General features: G+C 30.5%; 2 protein-coding genes across 2 annotated transcripts in view; one reads left to right on the top strand and one right to left on the bottom strand.

Annotated features, from left to right (window-relative positions):
• Positions 1–19,531, top strand: part of LOC129938480 (arrestin domain-containing protein 3-like) — a 378,789-nt gene that overhangs the window by 209,225 nt on the left and 150,033 nt on the right. The window lies entirely within an intron of this gene.
• Positions 17,815–18,072, bottom strand: LOC129938485 (GATA zinc finger domain-containing protein 15-like; the record flags this gene model as incomplete). Its single annotated transcript, XM_056046091.1, has 1 exon — positions 17,815–18,072. A coding segment is annotated over one exon (258 nt), but the record flags the coding sequence as incomplete, so codon positions are not given.

Here is a 19,531-nt window from a genome sequence, read left to right as displayed (position 1 = left end):
ATATAGTCGATACACATTTTAATGGACATCTGCTGATTTCTACGGTATCAGTTCCGTAAAAACAATAGCAGATCGCTAATAACGGGTGTTTGTTTAGACGTGCGGTTTTTGAAACACATCATCAAAATCAAGAATTAAGCTTTGTTACAAAGATAAGAGGGCGATAAGTGCGGCTAGCTCAAATAAATTCCAGCAGACCATGCAGAAATCGGGCCGTATTTCAGCAATAACTATAATTTTTTTCTTTAATGGACTTATCAGCGTAGACAAGCAACTTCACAAGACCCTATTTGAAATAGTCAAATAGTCAAGTGGTGGTCAAACTCTTGCACGCCACTATGACGTCAGACCAACAGGGCAAAAAAGTCCTTCAATAAATTTGTTGTTTCGTTGATTGTATGTAAAGATCGTCAAATTTAGGCACGTTCCGCATAAACGTTAACTTTAAAATAATGTAACAGAGTTTTAACAATAGCTTGTGAATTTTGATCACTCTGAATACGAGAATTTTGATCATTAACGTATACATTCAAAAAAATTGTGAAAATTGGGATCAGTGGCCATCTATTTTTAAGTCCATTAACCAAACGAGCGATGTTACTGTATGGTCGTTCGGCTTTAATTCTTCCACCAGTAATCCCCTAAACTGAGATTCTTCGGCAAAATCTCGCATAAAGTGAAAAAGTGAATGGACACAGTCGAAAAAAAGTTATTTTCGTTTGATGTTGTCGTTCCATATAGAAATCCAACACAATTTTGCCTAATTCTCTATCAAAAGTTTATCATCAAATGAAGAGATAAATAGGAGATCGGTATTCAAGGCGGTAAAATCGGAACGGCCTTAATCGTTTGCCTATCTTTTCTGAAATAACTAGAAATTATGTAGTCTTCGTTTATTGCGTACTAATTAAAGATTCATTTAAATCCTGGGTATCTATACCTTTCGAATACTTGTGCTTTCTTTAAGAAGTTTTTGCGACTTTTGGCTATCCATAACTAACAAGCCAGCCACAAGATCTTGTGAGACCTATTGAACTATGTTAATTATTAATGAAATTTCCATTGTATATAATCCAAAGAACCACTGGATTTTCTTTGTTGTGCCATCTTTTGTTTTGAAAAAATTATCGTCGTAGTTTTCGTGTTCTTTATGTGTTCTCTTTGACAAGTCCTTAAAAAGTTCGCTTTTTCCAATTAATGAAAAGATCATTGCACAAGAAAGATCCTAAAAGTTAAATTATGAAATAGCGATCTAAAGTTACTGTTACTAATTTATTTAATTTTACGTCCTTTGGTTTTTATAGTTTTGAGAAACATGAACAAGTAATTTGTGTATTTACTGATTTTAGTAAAGCGTTTGACTAGTTGTGTCTTAAGACACAAAGTTTTAAACAGTTTCGTCAAAGTTTTAACTACAATTTCTCAAATTGAATTTCATCACACTCAGAAATCAGGCAACATAGCATAATACTTCGTAATGAGTGTTCAATTTTGTGTATTGTGAACTCTGGTGTTCCCCAGGGCAGCCATTTAGGTCCTATCTTATTTATTTTATTTATAAACGATATGTATTTGAAAATGCAAACTTCATCTGTCCTTATGCATACTGATAACATTAAACTTTTCAAAAGGATTAACATTACATCTGACTGCGTCTTTTTGCAAAGATGACTTAATATTATTCAGGAATTAGTGCATTAAAAACCGTCTCGTTTTAAATGTTGACAAATGTAAAACCCATACATTACACTTAAGAAAGTTCCAATAATTATTTTTGATTATATGTTTGGTACTTGTTATTTAAGTACAAAATCTATTTTAACTGGGCCAAAACTTACATGTATTGAGCATACAAGCTTTCTTGTTAAGAAAAACCTATAGAGTCCTCATGACAATAAAATTTTTAATTTAACGGCCATGAGTTATTTATTGTTAAAAATGTCGGTTTTGTTATCAAGTTCTATTTCCGAAATGCAATTTTGCTGATAGTTTTTCATAAATAATTTCTAAAACAAATAACAACAAATTTTTCCTAATCAATATTTCCACGAATTTTTAAAGAATTCGTTTTAAATATTGTACGTCGATAATTTACATACAATTAACAAATATTAGTTATAACAATCAATTACCTACATAGGAAACTTATTCTAAGTAAAGTGAACTTATGACCAGATGGAAATTCCATTTTTCCTGGGAAAACACTTTATGTCAGGATGTGGTTCATATATAGTTTTGCATTGTTGTCAAGCTCTAATTTTGTGTTCCATCTATTTTTGTTTTGAATAAGTTTTGTTAAAATTACTTCAAACACAACTTTTATCAAAACTTGATAGAGAAGTTTCCGAGAAAATTATGTACCTATACAAGCCATCATGTACAATGCCCACTCTCACATGCATACTTAGGACATACGCCTCCGCCGGTCGTGCCGTTCATGCGTCATAATGAAATCTACTTTTCTAGACTTCTGACTTCTCAATCTCCTTAGTGAGAAAACTGATTTTAACCTCGAATGTATATTTCACGCGAAACCCAACCGAGCAACTTTTTTCCAACAATATGGTTATGGTTGTGATTTCCCACCATCATCAACCCCTCATCCCCGCCCCGATCTAAACCAAACAAAATAACGTGACAAAAAAAATTAACAAAATTTAAATTGCTTTGCTATCCCAAGTCTCTGTTTAGACATGTGACTCTTTTCTACGACATCTGCGTCATGTCAGAATGATGTTTTTATGGAGGTATAGACCTACGCGTTGAGGCTCTCCATTCTCAGAGTAGCGTAAAAAGTTGAAACCTAAACAGAGGTTGCCTGAATATGTAATTATATTGATATTGTATATCTACTTATAAAACGGTTATTGAAAAATTAAAATTAATTCCTTTATCGATAAAAAAGTAAACCTTTTTAACTTAAATTTATATAATTAAACGTATAATGAGAGTTAAAGAACAACTACATACCAACCAAAGGTATATCTATAAAAATGATGAATGTCTGTGGCGTAGTGTAGTGATTGATAAATTAACATTTTTGTAAATTGATTAATTTTATATAGTTAGATTTAAGAAAATTATATTAATTTTGTGTAAAAAGTTATTTAAAAAAGAAACAAAAATCAAAAATAAAAAACAATAAATAAAACGAAAATACCAAATGATCATATTTATTTATCTTCAAAAAGATGAGAGAGAAAGGATAAGGAAGGAAGCCTTTATGAAAAGTCTATATGAAGATTAAGATATAGCTAAGGTAGGTAACCCACAAATAATACGAAGGCACATTTCAATGACATACGAAAACGCAGAAGCAGAGCAGTGTGGAAAGATATAATATTGTGATATATGGGTAGCACCTTTGCTATTAAAAAATACCGCTCCGCAATTTGTGAATAAATTCCAGAAATTCTTACGCTTCAAGACACCAAATTGCAGTAAGATTCCATTCCAATTCAAATGTATGTATAGGAATAGGAAGGTATAGGCAAAAGGCATGACACCATGAAAGGCCAGAATCTCTTCTTGTTTTTGTTCCAGGGAAATGTTTATATGAAACTGAACTGCTCAAACAGCCTCTATGGTTATGGAAGTCAGCCAACGTTTTTATTAGATAGAATAAGAAATAGCTATGTTGATGTTTGGGGCACTATGGCACAGCAGTATATTTACACGCATAGGTATTCTGCTATTCGTAATACCTAATGCCGTATGGCTTTGATAGAAATGGAGTGAAATGTAAATTCCGCTATTTACCACCACCGCATCCTCCATTACCCCGCCCCACCACACTCACTCCTAAACATTCCACATCCTCAGTAAGCCAGGGAATTCCATGCGGATATATTCACTTTTATTTATATTACGCAGAATTTAAGAGTTCTCCGTTTTGTTTTTGCTCATTTTTGTTTTTCTGTTTTTCGTTCTTCAAATCATGGCTAGAGAATTTCTCTAGGGTATTAATCGTTTTTCCTTTGATATCTAATGTACATTGCTTTTAGCGGTTTTTTTCTTAACGCGGTAATAAAATGAAAAGCAATTAGATAACCTTGGTAACGGAATGGTAATTTTAGATATGGTTTGGTGGATTTGTAGTCCTAAATCCGACTAAATCGCACAGTATAATCAAATCATTCTTAAATGTGGTTTTAATGATATTGGACACTAAATTTAAAAAAGAATATAATATGTAGAGTAAGAAATTTTATTTAATTTTTAAAAGATTTTTTTTTAGTAGTAAGCTGTGTGTCGAAACGAATATAAATATTTTTCAATGAGGTTGGTATGCAACCCACACTGATCAAAAACTTAACTTTAAGCTCTTTTCTGAGTAAAGTCGATATATTCGAGGAGGTAAATTAATATATTTTTATAGGAAAACCTAGTCCTTAAATCAGTGGTCAGAAGTCATAACCACTTAAGTCGATTTATGCATTCTGTTCGATTTCTATCCCCAATCAATTTTTTAAGACTGTACCTATACCTTAGAACGGAAGTTATTGCCAAACAACTTTATAGCCTAAATCAGTCAAATGAACAGAATTTTAGTGGAATTAGAGGTAATGGATGAAAAACTGTACATAGTACCACTATATATAAATTGCAACAAATGGATGGATGAATTTTTGAATCTCTACGACTTTCTTTTTGAGATGCATAACGAATACATAATGGTAATCGGTGACTGCAATGGCAGAGTTGGTAATACTCAGCTGCTACATTTGGAACCTGAGTTTACTCCAGAAGTCTTCTACCCCACCAGATCGTCAAGGTACACAAAAATCGATGTGAACGGAAGAAGACTGATCGAAATGTGCCAGACGTTAGGACTTACATTATTGAACGGAAGAACCAAGAGTGACCCGAACGGACATTTCACATTCATTAGGGGTACGTCCTGCTCAACCATCGCTTACTGTCTCTTTCGAGGGAAATGGTTACAATATGTAGAGGACTTAAAGGTAGAAGAACTGGTTTTCTTAGAGCAATTAACATTGTCCGTCAAATGTGTTCTCTTCGAAAACCCGCCTGCTAGTGAAGCTCCCTTGGAAGAATGCTCATCTTAACAGATACAAAGACAACCTCAATGCCTTAATAGATTCCATCAACATCAACCAATTCAACTCAAATCCTGGCCCAGATCCTAGTGAATTGCATATCGGAGGCAGCTCATCTCTTTCAATCAACAATAAGAAAGAATTGGAAAGATTTCTGGTTCGACGCAGACTGCGAAAAGGCTAGGAAAAAATCATTCGGATTTCTGAGGCTCTTGAGAACAACTAATTCAGACATTGCGAAAAGGATGTATCAGGAAGCAAATAAAGCATACAAAAGGATATGTTAGGAAAAGCAACACTACTACACTCAACAGCTTATACGAAAATCATCAGAGGTTAGGGACAGCAGGCCTTTTTGGAGTCTCGCCTGATCACTAAACGGAGTCCCTTTTGAAAGAAAAATCGAAATAAGCATGAATGTTTTAGCTGACCACTTCGAAAATCTTCTAAACACAAGGACAAATTCAAACGCCATGTTATACGCTACCCCTTACATAGAAAACGAAAGTCTGGACCAACATTTTTCCACGCAAGAAGTCATCGAGGTAATACATAGATGCAAATACAACAAGGCCACAGAAAACTCTTTTGAAAAACTACCGACTGCTTTGAACTATATATTTAACGAAGGTGTCATTCCCGAAAGCTTCCGCAAAACCATCATTTTCCCTTTATTCAAAAATGTAACGTAAATGACCCTAGTAACTATCGAGGTATATCGTTCATCAACACCATAACGAAAATCTTCACCGGAGTTATTCTTGACCGACTTTTGAACTGGACACTACTCAGCGAGTTCCAAGCAGGCTTAATTTTAGCGGAATCCCCTCAAATGCTGCAAATGATGATAAATAAGCTTAAAATGTATTGCGACCTCTGGAACCTCACAGTCAATACCGACAAAAAATTTTGATATTTCGAAATGGATCTGCTATATACGCCAAAGAAGAGAGATGGACCTGGAATAATGTCGCACTGGATTTGGTTAAGGAGTATAAGTACCTTGGAGTAATAATTTCCCCAAATCTTTCATTCAAGAAGTACCTGCAGGCAAAACAAATAGAATCGAAACAAGCCATCAACTGCAACTGGACGGGAGTGCTGGTCAAGTGCGGAGATTTCTACAGTACGAGGAGGTTGAAAAGCTTTTAAGATATTTCCTCAAAAAGATATTCTGGCTCCCTGAGCATACACCTTAGAGACCGGAATCCCGCAACTATATATTTTCACGCTGAATATGCATCTAAACTATATTAAAAAAGTGTTGGCGCTTCCAAATCATCGACTACCTCATACCATTGTGAGACCGCTGCTCCGAGAGAGGTCAAGGTTCTTCGTAGAATGGTCTCGTTTGGATGTGCTACATAATGTTCAGTTAGTGGAAAGCGATTGGAGAAACTAGGACCCGACCTTCCAAATATTGCAGAGAATTGATGCCAAAATTTTCGAGAACTTTACGGAAAGAGCTGAAAGCAGTGAATTTCGTAATTTGTATATGACTTTGCAGCACAACCTTGGTGAAGACAACTATCTCCATGACAAGTATCCGCTAATGACCATTTCAACCATCTTTAAAACCAGAGGAGAGGTGAAACGGTTAAACTACCGACATATGGCCCTGAAGAAAACGCGGAGTGTACTCTTTGCAACCATACGGAAAACGTAGTCCGCTTCATAGGGATTTGCCCTGTTTTGTCACCAATCCGTTATGCGCATTAGGGAAAAAGCGTTCCAAAAAGAAACTCTCGACGTGCTAAATGGATCAAACTGAAAAGTTCTAAGTAGTTTTGTCTTAACTGCACAATATAGAAACCAAATTCGGAATGAAGCTTTCTAATTTTATATACACTAACTTTAAATTCAATCATAAGATATTGATAACACTTTTTCAAATTATTTCAATTAAATCAATGTAGCCTTTTTATTTTTAAAATACTATATATAAATTTAAACTTTGTTTAGATAGTACTCTCTTTTTCGGGCTGACGGCACAGTCCAATGCTCTTATATTGTTAAAAATGTAAAACAAAGACAAATTATTATTGTTAAATAAACTACTACTAATACTACTACTACATTTTTTTAAGGTTGGTTTTATACCTTAAGTTAAATCTTTTAGTTCAATATTGTATGATTTTTCAAATACTGACCCTTCTTGAGTTAGGCTAAAACCATTGTTCACTATGTAAAAATAAAATTTGGAATAAAAGATTAAGTCAAATTCAAAAAATGTTTGGCCAAAAATTACTTTAAACTGTCATTTTTGATTTTTCCAGAAAATATTTAATTTTAGCTAAACTGTTATTCCAAACCAAAATTTTGGTTTTGTATAAGCTTTTCTCCACTGAACTTCTTTTTCTTTTCCAAAAACACAATACGTATTTGAAACTCCTTAATTATAAAATCAGCTTATATCTATAACCAATTAAACCTTAAAAACTTGACCGACCAATGCTTTTGTACAAGCTTACCACAAACTCGATTGATTTCCCAACATGATGGGTTTAATTTAAATAATAAAAATAAATTGATCGACGATTCTTTGCCAAATTTTGAACCAAGTGTAATACACGAAACGCAGTCATCAATGAATGCTCACAATATTGACAATGAGTTGCTTAAAAGTAAGAAAAGTTATATAGTAAACTTATTTTTAACAAAAATATTATTATAAACCTATTTTTATTTACTGTAGAGCAGGTTAATTAAACTCGTTAAAATGATAAAGATTTTGAAAATATTTTAAGTCATAGTCCGGCATGGATAGACTCTGATCATTCGGAAAAAGATCCGGATTATTTATATAGCCAGTCTAGTTCTTGTTCTGGGAATGATGAGATAGTTAAAATGGGAGCTCAACTTGAGAACGCAATTGTAGCACAAATTCTAAAATATGAACAATTTTCATTCTAAACATAGAAATAGTAATAAATCTTGTCAATGGCCGTTTCGTGTTTTTCAATTAGAGTGTTTTTCAATAAGAGCGCTTCAAAAGTTTTGTTTATAAAAAACAAAAACGGTTTTTAATTTCAATGAAAAAATGTATTCCTGTAAAAGTACGTTATATGCTATTTTCCGTGGGACTCGATTTCTTTTGCATAGCCACCACGGTCATGCTTGCAAAAGTCCAGACGCTGAAACCAATTTTTGACGGTTTTCAAGCCAAAATCAGCCGATACTGCTGCAATTTCGCGTTTGATATTCATACGAAGTTCATAAATAGTAGCTAGTTTGTTAGCATAGACCACAGACTTGACGTAAATTCATAAAAAATAGTCTAACGACGTCAAATCGCACGACCGAGGCGGCCAGGCGACTGGACCATTTAGTGAGATAACACGTTCTGCAAACTTAGTTTCCAACAAATTGTTTATGACGTTCGCTGTGTGGCCTGTGGCGCCGGCCGCGCCGCCGCCGTCATGTTGGAACCACATGTTCTCCAAGTCCATTTCATCCAATTGGAGTTAAAAATATTCGGTTATTATTTAATGGTAGCGATCCTCATTCACAGTAACTTGCCGGACACCGACTTAACCGGCCCTTAAAGCACACCAATTCGTAATTCTTTCGGGATGCAATAATGACTCATGAAGTACATGTGGATTGCTGCCTGACCAATACCGAATATTTTGTTCATTGACGAAACCATTCAGTCAGAAATGAGCTTCATCGCTGATTGATTTTTCGATGAAAATCCGAATCATTTTCAAATTGTTTCTCAGCCCAATTCATAAACATATGACGCTTTTGGTGGTCAAGCGGCTTCAGTTCTTGTTTCACTTTAATCTTGTAAGAATGTAGGCCAAGATCTTTTCGCAAAATTCGCCAAAATGACGTCACAGAGATGGCCAACGCTTGAGAACGACGTGTGAGCACAGTTGCCATATTGGTCATCTGTGACCAAATTTAGTCATTATTTTTTCCCTTGGTTAAATGCTCATTTTTAATTCCATTTGGTCATATTTTTCGGAAACGAAAAAAGATGATCGACAATTTGATTAACGAAAACGTTCTTGTAACATATTCACTTGGCTTTAACAGAAACAACGGTTAAACTCATTTAAGCAACTTTGTGTAAATAATAACCTTATTGAAAATATAAACTCTTGATCTGAATTGGACTAGGGAACAGAGAAAGTTATCTACTCATTACACAAGCCGTAAAAACTCTCAAAATGTAACAAACGCCTCACATTTTTATTAAGAATTTTTAATACGACTGCTAGTTTTTTGTTGGATTTCGAAATTTCAATATCATCTTAAATTTTATTTTTTTCTAACTCGGTTCAGAGTTATCCCAACGACGAAGTAATGCAGTGGGCGATGCTTAGATTTTCAAAAAACATAATAACCGATACATTTGACCTTATGCGAATTTTGGTGAGAAGTCCGTTTTTTTTTATTTTTGGGGTATTAAGTTTGATTAAAAAAATTAAGCAATAGACTTAATTTTAATAAAAGGCTGGGCCAAGAGCTTCAAAATAACAAAATAGTCTTAGTGTCTAGAGAGCAATAGATTTTCTTGAATTATGTGTTTGGCTTTACATTTTTCAGCTTATAAACTTTGATCTCATCTTAAAACGCTTTATATTTATGTTTTCGCTATCTTTATTTGGGTCAATCTATTGTGCGTAGTTAAAAAATAATTGTCACCTGCATATTATAAATACATATTTAAAAAAAAGTGATGAATTCATAATTCTGTGTTTACAAATTTTTCGAACTTGAATTATGTTGATCATTTTTACCTACAAGTGGTAATTTGTATTTTCAAATTTAAACATAAACTTTTATTTGAAGTGGGCAAAAGTAGAGTTGACGATAATACATTTTCTTTTGTTATCAAGATACTGGAGGCTGAAATCAATTTTTACAAGTTCTAAGTTTTTCTCTTCAGGTTTGGTATTTAAAAAAATAAAATGTAATCGAATTTTTAAATGCCAACAAAAATATTGTGTACAGAATGAAATAATTTTTAAATTAATAATCTCATTTGTTTTGGAGATATTCCAGCCCAAAATAATTTTTTGCCAAAATTTAAGTAGTTTTTTTGGATGGTTTTTGTTTTTTGAAACGACGTTTTTTAGCAGATGTTCAAAACATTCTTCTTCTGGAGTTGCTCAGGGCAGCCATTTGATTCCAGTTCTACTTTTAAAAGCTTTAAACTGATTTGAATGCTTTCTACAATTGGTGTGCACGATTAAAGGTCTTTCGTATAGTAATTGTCTGAAATTCATAGATATACCTAGCCTGAAGAGAAGACGTTCTTATTTATGTTTTTTTTTCGTTACTCTAATTAATGGAAATATTGAAGCTTTTAACCTTTTGTCTCGCGTCAATTTCAATGTTTCAAGCTGTAATCAAAAATTCTATCTCAGCCAATTCATATTTCACACTATCTACAGTAACTGTTTACTACCAATCCGGCAGTTCTGATTTTTGCTTACTTGTTTATGATGCTGGCTTTATTTAAAATCCAAGTTTCCGACCCCTGTCTGAAAATTTACCGCTTTTTTCGCTCATTAGTATTTTTACTCTGAAACGAAATTGTTTCTTAATACAATCATCTTATACGATTTTAAGGCAAATAAAATAAATAGAATTTGATCCTAAAGTTGTGCTTGTAGTGGCATCGGTTGTCAGAATAAAGTTGTTCAAAAATTAGCTTAAATACTTTTTACAAAAAATCAACGAAATAATACTAAAGTCATAAAAATAGACAATTTTCCAGAGGGTATCCCATAGCTTTAAAACAACAGAAGAAAAAAATAGTAAAGGTTTGGGGTGCATATCCTCTGTTGGGCAGAAGTTGTCATTTTTCAAAAAAATAAGTTGACATACAAAATCTTTGTATACGAAAACTTTGATTTTCATATACAAAGACAAAATCAAAGTTTGGAAAACAACGGCAACACTTTAAAGTTTTAAGAAAAATAGAAACAATTGCATCTGCAACAAGTGTTGACTTCTTTTTGCTCTTTCGTTGAAGTCAAAAACCTGAAGACTGAAATTAAAATCTCAGTTAAAATCTTCGCCATTTTTTGTGCAAGACCCGCATGCCTGTTTACCGATTTGATTTTGATAACTTCAAAAATTTTACTTTTTTCGGGATAGAAGAATATTAATATATGGTGATATTTGATTCAATAAATACATGAAATCATCTTTTAAAAGAAGATAAGTTATTAAATTAGAATAAAAGTACAATCAAATAAATATATAAAAGGTTCCTTTTCCAATTTGTTAGATTCCACAATTGTCTTCTTATCTTGGTCAAATAAAATCGCTGCCAGTTTTGTATTATTATTATTATTGTTTTTATTAAATTTTACTTACAGAACTCATTGCATTAGTTAAGTATTATATGCTATTCTATTCTTTTTGATTCAATTTTTAAAAAGATAGTACTATTTCAAAGTAGATTCGGGAATGGCTTTTCTATAGAATACAAATTATTGTTGAGATCCATAGCAGATATCTAGAGGACAAACAGAACATATTATCTAAAATAGTCAATTGTGTTTTTTTGTACCCAAAATTTTAACTGAATTTGGATTAAAAAAACTCGAATCTTGAGTTCAGATCAAAATGTGTTGGAAACTTTAATGTTATACACTAAATGTGAGTAAATAAACTTCCTTTTTTTTTTAATTTATTAAAAACAACACATATATGAATTATTTAAAAGTGTTTGAAGAAAGTAATTAGGTTCTTCTAAAGCTCACCAAAAGAAATCCTTGAAATAGTAGAGAAAATTAAAAATTCTCTATTATAGACAAAAATGGATGTTTTAAACAGTTCTACTGCCTGTTGTTTTAACATAATTTTTGAAAATTGAAATCAATCTTTAAGATACAAACTAATATATCCAAAAACAAAATTTTATTATGTTTTTGACTGCACCCTAGTTTTCGTCCGATTTGCGACAAATCTATAATTTTAAGCAAAAAAATGGTACCATAAATCAAAATGTATACACACAATTTTTTTGTAAAAAAAAAATAATAAAGTTTCGAATAATTTTTATAAAACTGCGCTTCACCACCTTTCATCGCTGTCCATATTTTTGTATACTACATATGTATGTGCTAAGGAAAGAAGAATGAAGATCTTTAGGGAAAGTTCCACTTTGTGGAATTGACAAGAACTGCTCTTGGAGGATTTGTCAATTCTTCGTAAGTAAACCCGTGAAAAAAACTTATAGTGGTAAGTGCAGCGATTGAACCCAATGCCACTAGCATGACAGTCCTACTCACTTAATATTACGCCACAGAAACGACTATAAATAAAATTACTAAGATGCTGAATTGCTTAAATCTTTAATAAAATATTCATAACAATATTTTATGTGAGATAAATAATTTGAAGTCAATATCTTTCTTTGTTCTTCTAATACTCGAGTTAGAAACCATTTCTTTATTTATTGAATTCGTTAAACAAACTAACGTTAGAACTTACGACTAATATTACATTTACTTAGATTTATAGGTTAACAATGCTTTAAGCAATTAGCAAACAAAAAAGTTGTCAATTAAATTTTTCTAAGAGATTAACCACTAACTACCAACAATATTTTGCACATGATGAAATAGTTTGAATTCAAAACTATTTTTGCTAACAAGATCTTCAGTTCACTAAACCTAATTTTTACCAATTTTAGTAGCATTTCTTGAAAATTTGTGTTCCTTGTATAAACAAATACTGATAAGATTTTTCTAAGAACAATATCTTAAGTTTAACAAGAAATGAAATCATTTTGGAGTTATTACTTTTACTCAATCAAGAGATATCAAGAATCGAAAATCAATTTTTATCAATTTTTCGTACTATTTTTTGTAGAGTTTAATTTGTATCTACAAAACGACTGTTGGCTTTTTATAAAAATTTATCTCAATGACGAAGCCAATATTTTCTAAAAGATAAGATTTTTGGGAAAATTTTTGAGTCAAAAATCAATTTTTACCAAGTCTTAGGTTTTTTAAATGTTTTCTTGTAAAAAAAACTATCAACTACCAAACTATATTCGATGTGACAGTTATTTTATTTCAACCTTTAAATGTTTTTTTTTTTTCATAATCATACTAGTTTTGTATGATGTCACATTGTAACGGGTTATTTATTTTGCGCTTTCAAAAGTGTAGGGCTGTGAAGAAATTTAAAGAGACAGGCTTGGTTAAAGATATTGTAAGGCGTGTGGATCATCGTTTCGATAGCACTGCTGAAAATATCCCTGTGGTAGGTAAAAGTATTGCTGAAGAACCGAATGTGACACATTTATAGTCGTTCTCAGGAATAAGGACTGTCTTACGAAACATTATAGCGTCTTTTGAATTTGGATTTACACCTGCTTCCAAAAAAAAGCTCACACAATAACTGAAGCCACTTGACCATTCGCAACGTCGGTCGTCGTAGATACGTCGGATAGGCGATTAAACAACAGGCGCTTTTGCGAACAAAATTTCGCTTCAACGGCGAAGCACATTTCTTACTCGGGCGGTGTGTTTTTTCTAATAAACAAAATTATCGTATTTGGTTCTTAGAATTCTCAAGTAATTTGAGGAGAGGCTGTTATATCCACAAAAATTCACTGTTTATTGCGCTGTTTGGTCCGCAAATGTGATTGGACCTTACACCTTCGAAAACGACGATGAAACGACGGTCACCGTCAATTCGAAGCATTATATTCATATAATAACCAACTTTTTTTGTGTGGCTAAGTAAAAGACCGTGGTTTTGCAGATAAACCTTTAACTCTTGACCACTTAAAAATTAACATTCGTCAAGTTATGGCTGAGATACCACCCAATAAATGTCAAAAAGTGGTCGAAAATGACCTTAGAAGAATCGATGCTTGCAACAAGTGGAGTGGGGGTTTTCATTTAAACGTTGTAGTGATTCACACAGTGTTAATGTTCAAACTTAATAATACATAGTAAATATAATGAAAAAAAGAGGCTGGGATGCGACCCACACTGATAACTTCCCATCCCGTCTGTCGATTTGTCTTGCTTAAAAGTTTGTCTATATGTGCTAGTATCGATTTTACCAAATTTGCGTACTATTTTGTATATAGATTTTATTTTTTATGAAAAAACGGACTGTTGGGTTTTTATATAAAAATCACTGAATATTGAAAACAAAATTTTCTGTAAAATAAAATAAGTTTGAAGATAATATTTTGAATTTTTGAAAAGCTATTTGAGTCGAAAGTAAATGTTTACCAAGTTTTAGTATTGTTTTTTTTAGAGTTTTATTTTTTGTAAAAAAACCCTCAATTCGATTTTCTTCAAAATTCTTTCGAATGTTGAAAACAATATTTTCTATAAGATAAAATTAGTTTGAAGCCAATATTTTATAGATTTGAAAAGATATTTGAGTCGAAAATCAATTTTTACCAACGTTTGTTAAATTTTTTTTTAGGTATTTAATTTTTTGTACAAAAACTATCAATTCGATTTTTTTCAAAATTTTACTTAATGTTAACAACAATATTTTTTGAAAGATAAAAGTAGTTAAAAGCCAATATCTACAATTTTTGAAAAGATATTTGAGTCGAAAATCAATTTTTACCAACTTTTATAAATTTTTTTTTTAAGGTTTTTATTTTTTGTAAAAAAAACTGTCAATTCGATTTTTCTCAACATCTTTCAGATTGCTTAAAACAATATTTCTTATAAGATAAAATAAGCTTGAAGCCATAATTTCAAGTTTTTGAAAAGATATTTGAATCAATATTTAATTTTTACGAACTTTGAGTAATGCTTTTTTTAGATTTTTATTTTTTATAAAAAAACTATCAATTCGATTTTTCTCAAAATTTTATCACATTTTTAAAACATTATTCTACGTTGCTCAAAATTGTTTTGGAGATAAAATCATATGTTAGTCGTTAAATTTAGGAGGTGACAAATTTTTTTTTTCAGTTTTTTTGATTTAGAAAAAAAACCGTTAGATAGATTTTTTTCAAAAAATATACTTCTTTGAGATCACGTTACAGTCTATTATATAAAATTTTATTCAAGTCTCTAGCGTTTTTGGTTCATAAGATATTAAGGGTTAACCAAAATGTTCACCTTTTTTTTAAACTGCTATGGTAAAAAAACCACCCACGCAATTTTCTTGAGAGCCCTTTCTGCATCTTTTTGCCTTATTATCTGTATAACAAAATTTATTTGAAGTCGATATCTCTTCTGGTTCTTGAGCTATGGACGACGAAAAAAACGTCGCGAACGTACGGACGTACGGACGTACGGACGTACAGACGTACGGACGTACGGACGTACGAACGTACGTACACACGCACGCACAGACATCTTTCTAAAAATCTTTTATTTCGACTCTAGGGACCTTGAAACGTCGAGAAATGTCAAAATTTTCAATTTGACAAATCGGACCCATTACAATAACTTCCTATGGGAAGTTAATAAATATTTTATATGTGTTTTATAACGTTTACTTTTGAAACCACAAAATGCTTAAAAAATAAGAATTTTTCAAGATTGATAGGATCTAGTTTCGCCAAAAATTATAGAAATATTGAGATATGACCGCAAAAGTGGTTGTGAAGCATTTTTTTGGTTGCATCCAATTTCCAGCCCAAAACTTTTTTTGAAGTCAGATGTCAAAATTGTTTTTGATGATATTTCTGACTGTTTAAAATGTTTCTATTGTTTGTGTTGCTTTTAAACATAGCCAATTATTACTGCGGTCTATGTTTATGAAAGTGTAAAATTATGGAAAATACAAAACACCTGGTTGAGCTTGAATTATTAATATTAAACTTAAAAGAAAAAAATGATAAAATAATAATAACACCATTAGGAGCTATATTAATTGATTATTATCTGTGTGAACATAATTACCGAGATTTTAATTAATTTTAACACAATTGCCATGATGATAATCGAAAAAATCCCATTTTAATTAATTTTTATATAATTATCGATGTTTATTTTTGTATGGAAATATACTCGCATATATTTCTTTTATATATGTGTTGTTGCAATTTCCAGCGTATCTACCGTTTATAAAATCAAACAACAAATTATTTTAAAATTTTACGAGGTTATAGGCGAAACACTATTCTGTGTGAATACTCCCAAATGTTTTTATTTAATTTAAATTAGGAACCTACATTCCTAGAAATTAGCGAAATATTTATAATATCACTACAAAAGTTACAAAACACCATAATTATTTGAACGGAATTAAAACGGCTTTATCAATAAATTATGAATGAATTTTAGATTTTTTCAGAGGAACTGGAACTGCATGGACGATGTAGTGATTTCAAAATATTCGTCTGTTTTGATATTCATGTGATTATATTGAAGGCTGTATAGCTTAAGCTTAATTTTAATCAAATGCACATCTTGTTATAATTGCAAAATATTTATTGAAAAATGTATCCTATTGATGATTAGCGAATACCTGTTTTTCGTCAATTCATTTTTTCAAACACTGCTCACAAATTAAAAAAAGACAACTTTTTTGTCAAATTTCTTAAAGAATATGAAATGGAATTAAACACACATCAACAACGCCTTGAAACTATTTAAATTCACTACAAAAATAACGCTTCTTGCGTAGGCACAAGCAACGAAACAATCGCCTTTTTGCAAGAGAATTTTAATTTTCCTGGATGGGTTATTTCTCGAGGCGATAATAACAATTGGCTACTAATATCTTCTGTTTCAACACCTCCAGACTTTTCTTCTAAGAGACCTCCTGAAATATAAGGTCTATGCCAATGTTCTACATTAGAGATAACCATCTATCTAAGGCATTGGGCCTTTATTATATGTACGTCATACTAAGTATGTCAACTTCGCTGTACAGCCCGAACAGCTAGTCGCTCCATCTTCTTCTCACTCACTTTCTATGCACTTGGGACCGTCGGTTTTGCAGGTTTTTTCTTTATGATAGCATTTTTTTTTCTTATTTAATGATAATCTTATTTTTTCTGCCTCTCTCTCATTACTCACTAGAGCCCCATTGTTATTCCAATGAGTTTCTTCCGATAATGACAATTTTATCAGCATATGCCAGTAATTGAACAGACTTCTGGAAGGTAGTGCCTCCAGTGTTATCACGGAAGCTCTGCACTCTATTCTTTCAGGGACAATATTAAAACAATAACCTTGTCTTAAGTCTCTTTTCATATAAAACGGTTCGGTTTAATTGTTTCCGAGCTATATCCTTCGAATTCTCAGGTTTGACAGTGATGCATTTCACTCTTCAGTTTATCAATGTAGATGCTCTCATATGCAGCCTTGAAATCGATGAAAAGATGGTGTGCGTTAATTTGATGTTCCTGGGTTATTTTTCAGGATCTGTCCCAATGTGAATATTCGCTGGCCTGTGGACTTTCCTGGTCTAAGAAAACACTGATAAGGGTCTATCAGGTTACGGCAAAGAAGATTGTGTAAGCGATGTTAAGGGGATTAATTTCTCTTTATAATTGATGCAGTTTAGAGTATCTCCCTTTTTAGATCATATTTTATAAATATGTTGCTGCATGCTTCTATAACAAAATTATCTCCAGCTACTTTAAAAAGGCTTGGCATCTAAGCTATTTTCTCCAACGGCTTTTTAAGACTTCAACCAAGATATGTCAATCTTTATTTATTTGAAAAAGTTAAATATTAACGTTGTTGACAATATTTTTATTATTATTATTATTATTATTATTATTATTATTATTATTATTATTATTATTATTATTATTATTATTATTATTATTATTATTATTATTATTATTATTATTATTATTATTATTATTATTATTATTATTATTATTATTATTATTATTATTATTATTATTATTATTATTATTATTATTATTATTATTATTATTATTATTATTATTATTATTATTATTATTATTATTATTATTATTATTATTATTATTATTATTATTATTATTATTATTATTATTATTATTATTATTATTATTATTATTATTATTATTATTATTATTATTATTATTATTATTATTATTATTATTATTATTATTATTATTATTATTATTATTATTATTATTATTATTATTATTATTATTATTATTATTATTATTATTATTATTATTATTATTATTATTATTATTATTATTATTATTATTATTATTATTATTATTATTATTATTATTATTATTATTATTATTATTATTATTATTATTATTATTATTATTATTATTATTATTATTATTATTATTATTATTATTATTATTATTATTATTATTATTATTATTATTATTATTATTATTATTATTATTATTATTATTATTATTATTATTATTATTATTATTATTATTATTATTATTATTATTATTATTATTATTATTATTATTATTATTATTATTATTATTATTATTATTATTATTATTATTATTATTATTATTATTATTATTATTATTATTATTATTATTATTATTATTATTATTATTATTATTATTATTATTATTATTATTATTATTATTATTATTATTATTATTATTATTATTATCTTTATTTTTTCTTCACAAAAAAAAAAAAAAAAAAAAAAATACAGGTTCACTTACATTTTAAAGATTTACAAGCATGGCTATTAAGCCGTCTGCCGGTTATATATAAATTTTAAACATTGAGAGAAAAGTTATTTTTTAGCTGTTATATAATAAAAATTAACAATTTACAAAATAATTTAAGATTAAGGTACTGATTATGATTAAGTATGCCAGATTGAACGATTTATTTGATTTGAAAATAACAAATGTTACAGGCTTTCAGTTTAACAAAAACAAAAACTACTAACATATATCTTGAAATAAATATTAGTTTGGTATAGTTAAGCTTATTGGTAACTTTTTAGGTTTAATCATTGATATTTAGATACATACAAAAAATGGAAGAGCAGTAAAAGACTTTCAATATCAACATTGAAACGTGCTTTTAGTTTAGCTAAAACAAAATTATATTAGAATGAACATTACATTAGAGGTCCACGAATGAATTTCTATACGCAACAGCTTCAGAGAAAAAACGGATAAGTAGTTTCCAACCACCCTCACCATTCAAAACTCCAAGACAGTCCTCAAACGAAAGGAAGCTCTTATTGAAGTAGAAACGCCGGATCTCTTGTAAGATCGGACATAACGCTAGTAAGTGGAAAACATTTTCAATTTGATTGAGGTTACATAATGTACAGTTAGGATTTATATCATTTCTGTGAGGTCTATAGTTAAGCTCAAGCATCTCCGTGCGAACCTTAAATATCAGACTTATCTCAACAAAAGTGAACTCGGTTCGAAAATAATTTGCTTCCCCCAAAGAGAAATTAAGTTTACTGTATAATGATCTAGATTCGGACTCCCTTGCCCGGTTGAGAAATGTCTGAAAAATGTTGTCATCTATAACAGAAATACAATCGTAAAGTTCTTCCACGTTCTTCCACGAATCTAGATTATCCAGACAAATCGTCAAAGGAAAGTTATG

This window comes from Eupeodes corollae, chromosome 1 (assembly GCF_945859685.1).
Source record: "Eupeodes corollae chromosome 1, idEupCoro1.1, whole genome shotgun sequence".
Taxonomy (NCBI): Eukaryota; Metazoa; Arthropoda; class Insecta; order Diptera; family Syrphidae; genus Eupeodes; species Eupeodes corollae.
Note: the sequence above shows the minus strand (reverse complement) of the source record. Positions and strands in the feature narration are given on the sequence as shown.